This window comes from Zootermopsis nevadensis, unplaced genomic scaffold, assembly GCF_977971745.1.
Source record: "Zootermopsis nevadensis isolate Lab colony 2312 unplaced genomic scaffold, Znev_1.0 Znev_ptg000003l, whole genome shotgun sequence".
Classification (NCBI taxonomy): domain Eukaryota; kingdom Metazoa; phylum Arthropoda; class Insecta; order Blattodea; family Termopsidae; genus Zootermopsis; species Zootermopsis nevadensis.
The window spans coordinates 6,917,126-6,930,505 of record NW_028259135.1 but is presented as its reverse complement, the minus strand read 5'-3'; the positions used below and the strand labels follow the sequence as shown (position 1 = coordinate 6,930,505).

The following is a 13,380-nucleotide window of genomic DNA, read 5'->3' as shown; positions in this document are numbered from 1 at the left end:
ATAACCAAAGCACCAATGAAACAGAAATGCACTACTCCGTCAGTCAACTTAGATTTTATATGAGACAAATATTATTTGTATTATTAAAATTATTCACGGCCGAATGTTCAGTCGCATGACGCCTGTGCTAAATTTTATCAGAATTAACCACAAGCGGTCATGAAATTGGAACACGCGAACTCGTAAGTGAAAGACAATGTCAGCCTCTTCCACGTGAGATTAATTTGTGCGTGCGGTACACATCGTCCAAAACAACCACTAAATACTCGTATTTCTTCAAAATCGGACAAACCAGATCCAATGCGCTGACTGGGATATGTCAACGCAGAGACAAAAACTATAGCAGCTATCAAGAAATCGCATGTTTCAAGGTCACAGCTAAAATCGTCGTACAGCGTTGCAAAATGTACAGCTAAGCCAAGGCGAGTGAGGACAATTGACAACTCGTGTCATAACAAAGCTGGCAACGTTGAACTGTAGACTTCGAGCCACCCGGAAAGGGAGGGGCGGTGGAATTACTTCAATGACCTCAAAGCATGTCATTTGTGAATTCTACAGCACCAGATTTATCTAGTGGAGGGTATGGGGGAGCGAGAGGTCCCATACACAGTAGTTTTATTTCATTAAGTATAATAAAGTAATTAACCTATATTTGTGTGTCCTTGTTGTGAGGCGAGGGACTAAATAGATCTATTTATCGTTTCCCTCTGATATAAGCTTTGTAGTTGTGAGTGAAGAACAATGATAAGTTATATTTAATTGCTGTGAAAAGCACAGAATATGTAAAAAAAGCACTGTCAGTTAAAAGTTTTTGCAACGGGTAGTAGTACTCACGGGAGCAGTATCTCGGCTCGTCCGACTTGTCGCCACAGTCGTCCTCCCCGTCACAGAATCGGTCAAGCGCCACGCATTGGCCGGTGTCACAGAAGAACTCTGAGACACGACAAGTGGGTGGGGTTGCCAGGCCGGTAGCGACCAAGAACAGCAGCCAGAGAGGTGCAAATCCCATGTTGCCACGTCAGCCTGGAACAAGGAAGCGGATATACTCGTTAATGACACTCAAGATCCTACCCTGCCGAAGAAAATAGCTCGCATGGGTTTTGTTTCCTACTGCAAAGCCCATAACAGGTAAAGACGTCACATCATCTTAAAATTTTTTGGGACTTAAAAATATAGGTTGTGCAGATGTAGAATGGATTCGTCTTGCCCCGAACAGGGTCCAGTGGCTTACAGTGAACCTTCGGGTTTAATTACAGGCAAGTTCTTGATTAGCAGAGAGACTATCAGCTTCTGAAGAACTTATCAATGGAGTTGTATTCTAAATGGATTTAATGAAACACCGGATACATGAAGTACCTCAGTAAAAAGATTAATACAAATTTAGACTGCATATTTCACACACAATAACTGTGTTGGAAATAGGTTAAATTATGTCTGTAAAATACAAGTATCTTCACTCTATTTTTACTGAAGAAAAATGTCGTTGCATAGAACTGAAGTACACGGCGTTTTACGGAAATAAACTCACTACTCGCTAACGGTTTTTCTTTGTTTAGAATCATTTCTTATTTTGTTCCTTGAATTTCTTAATTTTATTCAGAGTGTGCCAAAATTGTTCCAAATCCTCCCTCCCCAACCAAGGATTCGGTTAACATTTTCGAAAAAAGTCACGGTCTCTTAAGCTAATAGAAGTTAGCCTTGTCACGACCCGAAGTGAAGAATCCATGTCTTACACATGGCAAGAGCATTAACGGAACGTTACTAAATGATAAGTAGTACAGGGACACGTAGACCCAAATTGTAAGAGCTAATGGCTATGGGACAGGGTCCTATCTCCATGCAGCTGTTCGCTAAAACACGTAACACGACCGCTTCCTCTCACATCCCTGCCTATCTTACCATGTCTCGTTAGTCACTATCAAACCCCAACACTTAATAAGCGCCGTGAAATGAACAAATATTCACCTGCGACAAGTCAATTTTACCTTTACGTTTAAAGTCATTGTATCGACAGTAATAACTTTAAGGCTGTTTGATATTTCCTAAGAATAATTTTCCAGGGCTGAATCCCCTTGTTTGCCGCATTCATCTGTCACAGTTTTAACAAAATGTTAAATGTAAGATTTGAGTTTTTCACAGCAGTGAGTATGAAGACGGAAATCTTCATACTCACCGCCCTGACGACGGAGGCAGTAAGACCTCTGAAACTTTGGTAAACATCTACCAGATTACACAGCGCAACAACCCAGAAGACAGAAATCTTCATACTCACCGCCCTGATGATGGAGGCAGTAAGACCTCTGAAACTTTGGTAAACATCTACCAGACTACACAGCGCAACAACCCAGAAGACAGAAATCTTCATACTCATCGCCCTGATAATGGAGGCAGTATGACCTATGAAACGTTGGTTAACATCGACCAGACTACACAGCGCAACAACCCAGAAGACGGAAATCTTCATACTCATCGCCCTGATAATGGAGGCAGTATGACCTCTGAAACGTTGGTAAACACCGACCAGACTACACAGCGCAACAACCCAGAAGACAGAAATCTTCATACTCATCGCCCTGATGACGGAGGCAGTATGACCTCTGAAACGTTGGATAACATCGACCAGACTACACAGCGCAACAACCCAGAAGACAGAAATCTTCATACTCATCGCCCTGATGACGGCGGCAGTATGACCTCTGAAACGTTAGTTAACATCGACCAGACTACACAGCGCAACAACCCAGAAGACAGAAATCTTCATACTCATCGCCCTGATAATGGAGGCAGTATGACCTATGAAACGTTGGTTAACATCGACCAGACTACACAGCGCAACAACCCAGAAGACAGAAATCTTCATACTCATCGCCCTGATGATGGAGGCAGTATGACCTCAGAAACGTTGGTAAACATCGACCAGACTACACAGCGCAACAACCCAGAAGACGGAAATCTTCATACTCATCGCCCTGATAATGGAGGCAGTATGACCTCTGAAACGTTGGTCAACATCGACCAGACTACACAGCGCAACAACCGAGAAGACGGAAATCTTCATACTCATCGCCCTGATGACGGAGGTAGTATGACCTTTGAAACGTTGGTTAACATCGACCAGACTACACAGCGCAACAACTCAGAAGACGGAAATCTTCATACTCATCGCCCTGATGACGGAGGTAGTATGACCTCTGAAACGTTGGTTAACATCGACCAGACTACACAGCGCAACAACCCAGAAGACAGAAATCTTCATACTCATCGCCCGTATGACGGAGGTAGTATGACCTTTGAAACGTTGGTTAACATCGACCAGACTACACAGCGCAACAACCCAGAAGACGGAAATCTTCATACTCATCGCCCTGATAATGGAGGCAGTATGACCTCTGAAACGTTGGTCAACATCGACCAGACTACACAGCGCAACAACCCAGAAGACAGAAATCTTCATACTCATCGCCCTGATGACGGAGACAGTATGACCTCTGAAACGTTGGTAAACACCGACCAGACTACACAGCGCAACAACCCAGAAGACGGAAATCTTCAAAATGTTAAATATTTATGTTATTGTATATAACCATATATTCTTGAATATACGGATTCCATATAATCCCTGAATAGCGATTTTCACCCATTCTTCGTATTCGGGGTAGTCTATATAAGATGGAGAATTTTTTTGACTGTCTGAGCGATTGTTAGGTTCTTAGTGACTTGCATGGATTTGCCGCTTATGATGTTATTTTGTTCAACTCCAAATAATCTATGAATCTGCTGGACCTTTCTTAACTTCCGAACAGACAGAGAACTTTTGTAAACCTTGATTTCCACAACAGCATTGTATATTTTTTGAAACCTTCTCTCATTCCGTTGCTTTGTTCTCTTTTCCTGGGGTGTACAGTACAACCTGGAGCGAAATAGTTTCTGCCCATTCGGGCGCTCGCCATATTCGGATATATTCATCAGAGCAGGAATCATAGCGCCCGGGTCCCGCCCCACGCTGTGTGGGATAACGGGGCACATCCCACAGAAATGTGCTTGGCCTTGGAAAAACATCTGACAGCCTTGTCGGCGCGAGGTCTGGAAGCCATTTTTAAATGGGCCACAACCACTTCCTTATCCTTAGCCTGGTAGAAAGTGGCCCAATGTCTCTATCGTCAGGGTGGTAAGTGAGTAAACTTCTCTGAAACGTCAGTCAGCTTCTACACGACGCAACGTCCGAGGTGGGCTTCTACCTCTCCCATGGGCCTCAAGGACAACGTTTGCTTGTTTGTGAACCTGATACGACACAAACTGAGTTTGATTACAGATCCCTACCAGCGAAATTGACAAAGTTTGAAATAACACCCAGACACCGGGAGGTGGTACAGTCTCAGGATTGTAGAGGTTAAAACCAAAATAATATAAAGGCAGTTGCAAATAATCAAAATATATTAAAAGTATAAATAAAAAAGAACATACAAGCCAAACAACGAGACCAACAGTCAAACAAAACTCACTCTGCTCAGGCTTCCGGCTGGGATACCGACCAGCAACTTTCGACATTTACAAAACAAAACGCAAGATTGGACCTAGCTCGCAACAGGCAGGAAAATTTGGTCTTCTTGCTGTCTCTCTCTCTACGGCGAAGTACCCTGCGCGGCGGACACACACAGACTCGGGCATCGAACCCTGTGGCTCCAAAGATCGCGGAATGGGGGAGAAAGGCACTCCGAGCCGTGAGGCATTACATAAACGGAAGCCCAAAGCCTTCTGGGTGCGGGCGGGTCTCTCCTAGAAGCTGCTCGCGACTGATGTCCACGCCCACAATAAAATTATAATAATTACTCGTTGAGAGGGTGCGCGCAGAAATGGGCGTTTGTCTACATCATTGAGTCTGAGTTACAAGTGATTTCGTTTAAGCAACCTCCTATTTCTGCACACCTGGCAATAAGAAATCAGAATTGCATTCAAGAACAAATTTGGAGCAGGTTACATTCAGGGTATCCTTACTAAAATTAGATTAAGAACCTTGTGTCTTCCCGTTTCCAGTATGAAAGTTTTAGGGTGAAAATATACAAAACAAAATTTTTCCTGTTTTGTATGAATGTGAAAGTTTGTCTCTCGCGTCGAAGGAAGAACACTGATTGAGGGTGTTTGAGGGGAGTGTACGGACGTAAGGGGGGTGAAGTGACAGGAAGTAGGAGAAAGTTACACAATAACGACCTCCATAATTTTTATTCCACCAAATACCTTTAGGATGATCAGCGGGACATGCAGCACGCATTTTTTGATACGATAATCGCATTTGCAATTTAATCCGAACACCTGAAGGAAGACATTAAAGTAGACGGTGGGGCGTAGGGACTGGATTTGCCAGGACCCGTAGCGGTAATTAAGCTACGGCTTTTGTAAAACTACAGGGAATGTCTTTAGCAGCTGTGCAACTGTTAGCTTTCGACTGTGCTTCAGAGAGTGAGTGTTCCTGCAGTCTCAGCTTTTGATTATGTTGACGCCATATTCACCATCATCAGTCTGCAGACCTTCGTGCGTAACCTTACAGATCCTGTGAAATCAGCAATGCACACTCAAAGTGTACTGCAAAAGACGTTGGCTTTTCATCAGCTAATATATTTGTGCTTATTATTAGCGGTGTTGAAGCTTGAGGTACTATAGGTAGATATCTGATTATGTGTCCGAGGGTTGAATTCCGGACACTTGTATGCAGTGTCCCTGGCACCCTGAATCTGCGGCGATGTGTCCCCATGGCGACAATGAGGTCAGACATTTGTGTGGTGATCCCATGACAGGAGATGTAGTCCCTCATACGGCGCACTACGCGGTGTAATTTGAGGTGTGATTGCCAAATTAACAAGCCGCTGTCTCGGGTTTGAGTCCTGTCACTGCAACTCCCGTAATTGTGACGTCAGCCAACGATACTCAACGTAGTAACTTTCCGTCCTAGGCTATTGGTAAATACCATGAAAAATAGACAGTGGGCTTTACACGGGGCCTGAGTGTTCGGGCTCTGGTAGCTTGACACATCGAAGTCGAATCTCGTCTAAATAATTAAAAACACAGCCCGTACGTCGAAGAAAACACAAATCATCCGCGTGACAGAGATCAACTAGTTAATGTCCTTTAAAGTAATAAAAGCTGTTTATTATGAGAAACATACGAATCTAGTAATTACAAAATTCATAATTACTGAATGCTCAAGAGAGCGGTACACAAACTTACCACTCGGTAGTAAATGATAAAGCCGAAGGGTTCACAATTTCCAGCCAGTTGAACGTGTAATAAGCTATCACTGGTGTGTGGCAGTTCTTGGCGTGATGGCCACTCGGTCATGCCGAGGGCGGAGTGTTTTTCTCCCTTTGTGTTCGTTGTGCTGAAGGGGAGGTCCCTGGGCTCGAAATTGTAACTTTCTTGCAACAGGGTTATCAGTGAACAGAAATGGAGTGTTTCTGAGTTTCGGTAGACTTAGCATCCATCAATTTTGTCAGCAGACAAGATCTGAACTCCTGAATCAGCCGGCTACCACTGACAAAACGAACCACCACTTTCTTTATATGTCGACGCCACATTGGCGTAATGACCGGTCGATAAGAAATTAATAAAATAACATGAGAAACATGAACAAAAGTTTCATAAGAGAGAAGAGATTTCCACAGAAAAAGAGGAGTACCCATAAGTATAATTCTGATTTATTTTTCACAGAATCACCTCAGTATCTTGATTTTTTATTAAAAGTTAAGTGTCCCATTACAATGAAGCCATGTTCCCCTAACACCTCCAACTGCAACCTTTCAATAGTAACTTCACACATCCTTGTAGTTCGCTGACCACGGGGCAATGGAGTGGATTACAATTTTATTGGTCGTCGAATGGAAATCGATTCCACTTAATCTCTCCAATTCTGAGACATTCCGAAAGTACCATCCAACAGTTCGAAACGAATTTCAGTAGCACTCGTTCACTCTCGAACAGAACACAGCACGACTACGTTAAAAAATCAATACTGACTGACGTTGACTTGCAGCCAATCGAAATTGATACGCTAGATATTAAGAACTGATGCGCGGGAGTATAAAGATGTCGTTGAAATCGAACGTCGGAAGTTATGTTTCAGTGCTAGATCCGGTAGATTGCATCAGGGTTTGAGATCTGAATTTCCTAGGGTATCTAGGTAGAAAATTGTAAGTTATATGAAGTTGTATCTGCGCGCCATCTCGGTGTTCTGTATTGGAAAGTCGTTTTATGTACGTCGTATTCCACGCGTGCCTAATGTCGTAAATAATTTCTGATAATTTTCAGTTTTAGGCTCTCAGATAGGGCATTATATTGCTGAAAGGACTGAAATTCATTCAGTTACGTGTATTTAGTTGCGATGTGTTCTATGCGCAAAACATTACATACAAATGTACTGCGACCTCTCTTTGTAAAAGTCACTCCCTGTCTCATCTCCATTAAATTACTTGTATTAATTCTGTCAAATTGGGTGTTTCGTTGGGTATTTCGACACATGTAGCCACTACTCAGCAAATACGGACAAACGTTCGAGTGCATAAATAAGCACAACTGAAGTGGTCGTTGCCGATTTCGCGATGTTCCACATCGCTACTTTGGTTCCTCCGTGCGGAATTACTATAATATTTATGATATAATAAAGTATAAATTTTATTAACTTACACGTGGCATGACTTCCGTTCAAAATTTCAGCAATTTCCAAACATCCTTTCAATATTCGTGAAATTAGTGCGCAGGATGCCAATTTCTGCTGACTCAGCATACCCCGTCCTGCTTGGGTTCGGTTAGGTTAAGTTAGTGGGTACATGCGCAGAAGGTTTTGCGCTCTGCGTTACCCTACTTTTCACAGGATGGGCACCGTGTAAACGTGATTAATTTTTGCGTAAAAATAAAATACTCTTTAATTTGAATCCATCTCATTTTAAAAATTTTTTAGTGTTAACATGATATGCAATTGTACTTGTTGTAGGGACATAATTATCTTGCACTGGTTACCTTTTGACGTCGTATGCTACCTCGTCACATCTGACGCAGAAATTTTGGTTGGTATGCAGTCTTTTTTGACACAAAAAATTATTAATTATAATTATATGCTTTTATTTTACACTTCATGCAGAATTACAAGAATCACATTCTTCGTCATGGAAAATATTTTTTTTTTGGACGCTCGGAATAACATACAATATAACCATATATAGATGAATATTATTGTACCTATATAACAGAACAGTTCTGTCAAAAGTTCGTTGCTATCGAAATAGCAGTCTTAAGATGCGTTTCCCCCCTCCACTTACAGCGAGGGAAAAGTGTTCCTCGTCTTTGACATCTTAAGAAGCGTTTCTAAATCGGCTTACAAATAAAAACACTCGTATCGATTCTGTTTCCCGGGACATGGAGTTATTATAGACGACTGAAATTTCTCTGTGCATACCGGCATCGAAGCCCGCTACACCTTTAGCTACATTACGTTTTGATGGTGGAAGTGCTTCATCAAACTCACCTAGATCGTTCGTATCCACTTTAAACTCGTGTTCTTTGTGAACACAATTTTACGAAATTTTACAGCATTATATAATTTCAAATTTTATTCAGAATTATTTAATTTAACCATATTAGTCCATCACAGCTACAGTTTCTTCTTTAATGGACCCAATTTTTTCCTAGACCCTTGCTAGTTTTCGCAAAGTAGAGGTCGCGCGAGTAGTCGTGGAACCTAAATGCGCGATTTGTAAGCCGTGAGAGGGGAGTTCAGTAGTAGTGGGGGTCGCACACTTGTGGCTGCCTCCGACCACTGTTTATCCCGCTAGTGGTCGTGTTTAGCCACTAATGGCTCCGTTTGCGCCCGGCCTAAGTACACTCAACTGAAGCTGACACCCCTCTAGCGCGTTCTTTGTACGGGTCCAACTTATACGACCAAAACCAGTCCTTTGCGCAAGTGCCAGTAACTTCTCGCTCAGCCTCTACATTATTCGCCTTTGCGTTTGTCTACCCCTTAATTTTTGTTTGTCTATGGAAAATAAGATAAAAGTAAACATACAAACAAACGATAATTTCGCTAAAGCTCATCAGGTGAAAAGAATACCTGAAAGTATGGATAATTAAATGAAACCGTTTGTGTAAGATTTGAGGTTTTCACAGCGGCGAGTATGAAGATTTCTGTCTTCTGGGTTGTTGCAATGTGTCATCACTTTGATGATGGAGGCAGTATGACCTCTGAAACGTTGGTTAACATCGACCAGACTACAGAGCGCAACAACCCAGAAGACAGAAATCTTCATACTCATCGCCCTGATGACGGAGGCAGTATGACCTCTGAAACGTTAGTTAACATCGAGCAGACTACACAGCGCAACAACCCAGAAGACAGAAATCTTCATACTCATCGCCCTGATGACGGAGGCAGTATGACCTCTGAAACGTTGGTTAACATCGACCAGACTACACAGCGCAACAACCCAGAAGACAGAAATCTTCATACTCATCGCCCTGATGACAGAGGCAGTATGACCTCTGAAACGTTGGTTAACATCGACCAGACTACACAGCGCAACAACCCAGAAGACAGAAATCTTCATACTCATCGCCCTGATGACGGCGGCAGTATGACCTCTGAAACGTTGGTTAACATCGACCAGACTACACAGCGCAACAACCCAGAAGACAGAAATCTTCATACTCATCGCCCTGATGACGGAGGCAGTATGACCTCTGAAACGTTAGTTAACATCGACCAGACTACACAGCGCAACAACCCAGAAGACAGAAATCTTCATACTCATCGCCCTGATGACGGAGGCAGTATGACCTCTGAAACGTTGGTTAACATCGACCAGACTACACAGCGCAACAACCCAGAAGACAGAAATCTTCATACTCATCGCCCTGATGACGGAGGCAGTATGACCTCTGAAACGTTAGTTAACATCGATCAGACTACACAGCGCAACAACCCAGAAGACAGAAATCTTCATACTCATCGCCCTGATGACGGAGGCAGTATGACCTCTGAAACGTTGGTTAACATCGACCAGACTACACAGCGCAACAACCCAGAAGACAGAAATCTTCATACTCATCGCCCTGATGACGGCGGCAGTATGACCTCTGAAACGTTGGTTAACATCGACCAGACTACACAGCGCAACAACCCAGAAGACAGAAATCTTCATACTCATCGCCCTGATGACGGAGGCAGTATGACCTCTGAAACGTTAGTTAACATCGAGCAGACTACACAGCGCAACAACCCAGAAGACAGAAATCTTCATACTCATCGCCCTGATGACGGAGGCAGTATGACCTCTGAAACGTTGGTTAACATCGACCAGACTACACAGCGCAACAACCCAGAAGACAGAAATCTTGATACTCATCGCCCTGATGACGGAGGCAGTATGACCTCTGAAACGTTGGTTAACATCGACCAGACTACACAGCGCAACAACCCAGGAGACAGAAATCTTCATACTCATCGCCCTGATGACGGAGGCAGTATGACCTCTGAAACGTTGGTTAACATCGACCAGACTACACAGCGCAACAACCCAGAAGACAGAAATCTTCGAAACCGTTTGTCTTCACAAAAGACGATTCTGAATTTCCAAAATTCACAGAGTATTTCATCTTCCGAATCTGATTCCACTCTCAGTCCCTCTGCAGTTCAGAATAAGGCTAAGTTCTAAAACTTCAAAACTTTCAGGTATTAGGCAGAAGTCCTCGATGGGTAATCCGTCCACCACTATGCCTCTGCCTACACAGGGTAGTACATCACGGGACGTGGACAAACAGCCAAGCCTTAAGTGGGATTCGAACTCACGATGCCAGTGTTCGAGCAATCAAATACCGCACGGAGACTGTGGTCGGAAGCTAAATCAACATTGTTTTACGATGCATCGCTAAGGGCACAACAAATACATAACAATCTCGTTTTTATTCGTCTTGGCATTCTTTGTAACTCATCAGAATACTGATGACGTGTTCCATGATGAATCGCTGGTATGAGTTCCCTCCCACAACTTTCTCGTCGGTTCATAAAACTAGGTTTAATTATAATGACAATAACAACAGCATGCACTGAAATACAGCAGATGTGGAATGTAAACGGTGACGGAGAACTGATAATTACTGGTGAAACTATCAGATCATCATGATTACCTTTTTTAAAAAATAATTGATATTCCCTGTATGCTTCGTGGTTGACATCAAAATTTGGTAATTTTGGAAACGACGTACATCTTGAGGTAGATATGACATGTAACACTTCACTATTTTCAGATTTATTTTACAGAAACCCTCAGGTAAAACACTTGACAGACGAGGTTGTCCCGCAGAATATTAACGAGATATATACCCATAACACAATAATTCCTTTAGCTGCATGTGATGATCACCTTCGTTAACATTCGCCACAGCCGTAAAACCAAATGTTGAAATGTCAGAAAAGATACTTCATCGGCATTATATATGAAAGTATATAAAAACAGAGCGAAGTCCGCATAAGTGTGCATGCTTAAAAGAAGAACCAAAATATTTTTTACAAAGAGAGGACCGAGGCGTGCAAAGCTTTGGAACCCCGACCACGGATCTGGTCTTCTGGTTGGGGGTATGTCTACACTCACAGACGACTGCGAAGTTTTTGGCCTTCGTCATTACATACATGGGAAAACGTTTCCTCTACAAGAAGGTTTTATTCGTTGACATCTCGATTACTGGAAAGATCGATAATCCAAAAAGAAAAGTAACTAAACAATCAATGGGTCAATCATTGAGTGAGAGGTCAAAGGACGGTTATAAAGAGCACTCCGTCGCGATGTTACTCATGATCCTCGTATGTTTAGCGGTGAGCCGGCGTAAATTGAATTTCATAATTGCTGAGTGTTGTAATGAATTTAAACAGTAGCTTCTATTCTTTTTAGAAATGACTACAACAGAGAAAATGCTATATAATGAAGAGTATGCCAAATTTCGTCTCACCGTCAAAGAAAACAAATGGGATTCACGGTCTTCAATGCGTCCTGTTCCAAGAATTTCTCAAAAATAATGCCGCACTGGAGCGACATTTTAACACGAACCACAATAAACTGAAAATAAAGTCGAAATTTTGAAAGCTGGAAAATATCGCAACTCTTCATCAGAACATGGCAAGATTCACGGAAATATCTTACGAATTGTCACTGTTCAATTCCAAAGCAAAGAAAGATCACACGACAAAAGACATTTGTCAGACCGTACTTGTAAACTGCTGTAAATATTGTGTTTGGTGGTTAAGATCTGAAAATAAAATTTTAAAACAAACTTCGCTGTCTGATAACACAGTGAAGCGTAGTATCGATGAATTTCCAGAGGTTATGAAAAGACTATTTCTTTAATAAAAGAAATTGGGCTTCTTTGGAATTCAATTCAACAGTGCCACTGATAAAGCTCATTGCTGTCAGCTGCCCAGCAGTTCTCGATTTGAAGCTGATGGAGCTGTCAAAGAACAAATGCCTCTCTCAACAGTGCTGGAGACCACATCAAAGGTTTTTGAAAAAGCATTTCTGACATTAATCAGGAAAAACATCTTTCTTGGGAAATGCTACTGTGAAATTACACTGACGGCATCCCATCGATGCTTAGCTCATTGAAACTGAACAGCAGATTGCATTCGGAGAATGTTCGATGCCGTGCAATTTGGAATTCTCTAATTCCCAAGCTATAATCTACAAAAAAAAAAAAAAAAAAAATATATATATATATATATATATATATATATATATATATATACACAAAGTACAATTCAACCTAATGTTTGTGTGGATGTTAAAGTTGGTATCTTTCTCTAAGTGAGGAATGTGGATTCAAATTGAGAGTGGTGATAAATATTTTTCTACGAGAGCAGATAGAAAACGGGAAAATTAAGTTAATTATAAAACGAGAAACTGAAAAATTCATCCAACAGAAGTTTAAAAGTTGTACGGAAGTGGCCAATCGCTTGATGGGAGCATAAAGTTAAAAATTATTTTAAATAAGTAAGGCGGGAAGGATAGAAACTGTTTAAGAGGGAGTCCAGTAGCATAATCGCTCTTATGAAGACAGTAGTAAACATTCTGCAGTCAAAAAAGACGTGTAAAATCTTGACCAGCTGAATGCTCATCGGCTTCTCAAGAAGAAGAAGAAGATTTACTGTGCCGACCGCCAACGAGATATGATGACAGAGGGTCTTAATGTACGTTAATCGCAGGGATTCATTGAACTAGTGATAAGATGAAGATGGCTGTTATCAGAGTAGCAGGTTCGTGTAGTCTGGTAGAAGGTTACCAGCGTTTCAAAGATCCTTGCTGCCTCCATCATCATGTAAGTGAGAGGTAACCTTGGTAAGTACCAGGCTAT

The 13,380-nt window shown here is 42.0% G+C and overlaps 1 protein-coding gene across 2 annotated transcripts in view; it reads right to left on the bottom strand.

The window, feature by feature from the left end:
* The window catches only part of LOC110827831 (uncharacterized), a 350,935-nt gene that overhangs the window by 119,741 nt on the left and 217,814 nt on the right, over positions 1–13,380 (bottom strand). For both annotated transcript variants that reach the window (XM_087341458.1, XM_087341463.1), the window contains exon 2: positions 835–1,023. In XM_087341458.1, coding sequence (XP_087197584.1) covers positions 835–1,009 — 175 coding nt within the window. In that variant the 5' untranslated portion in view covers positions 1,010–1,023. The remainder of the gene's footprint in view (positions 1–834; positions 1,024–13,380) is intronic.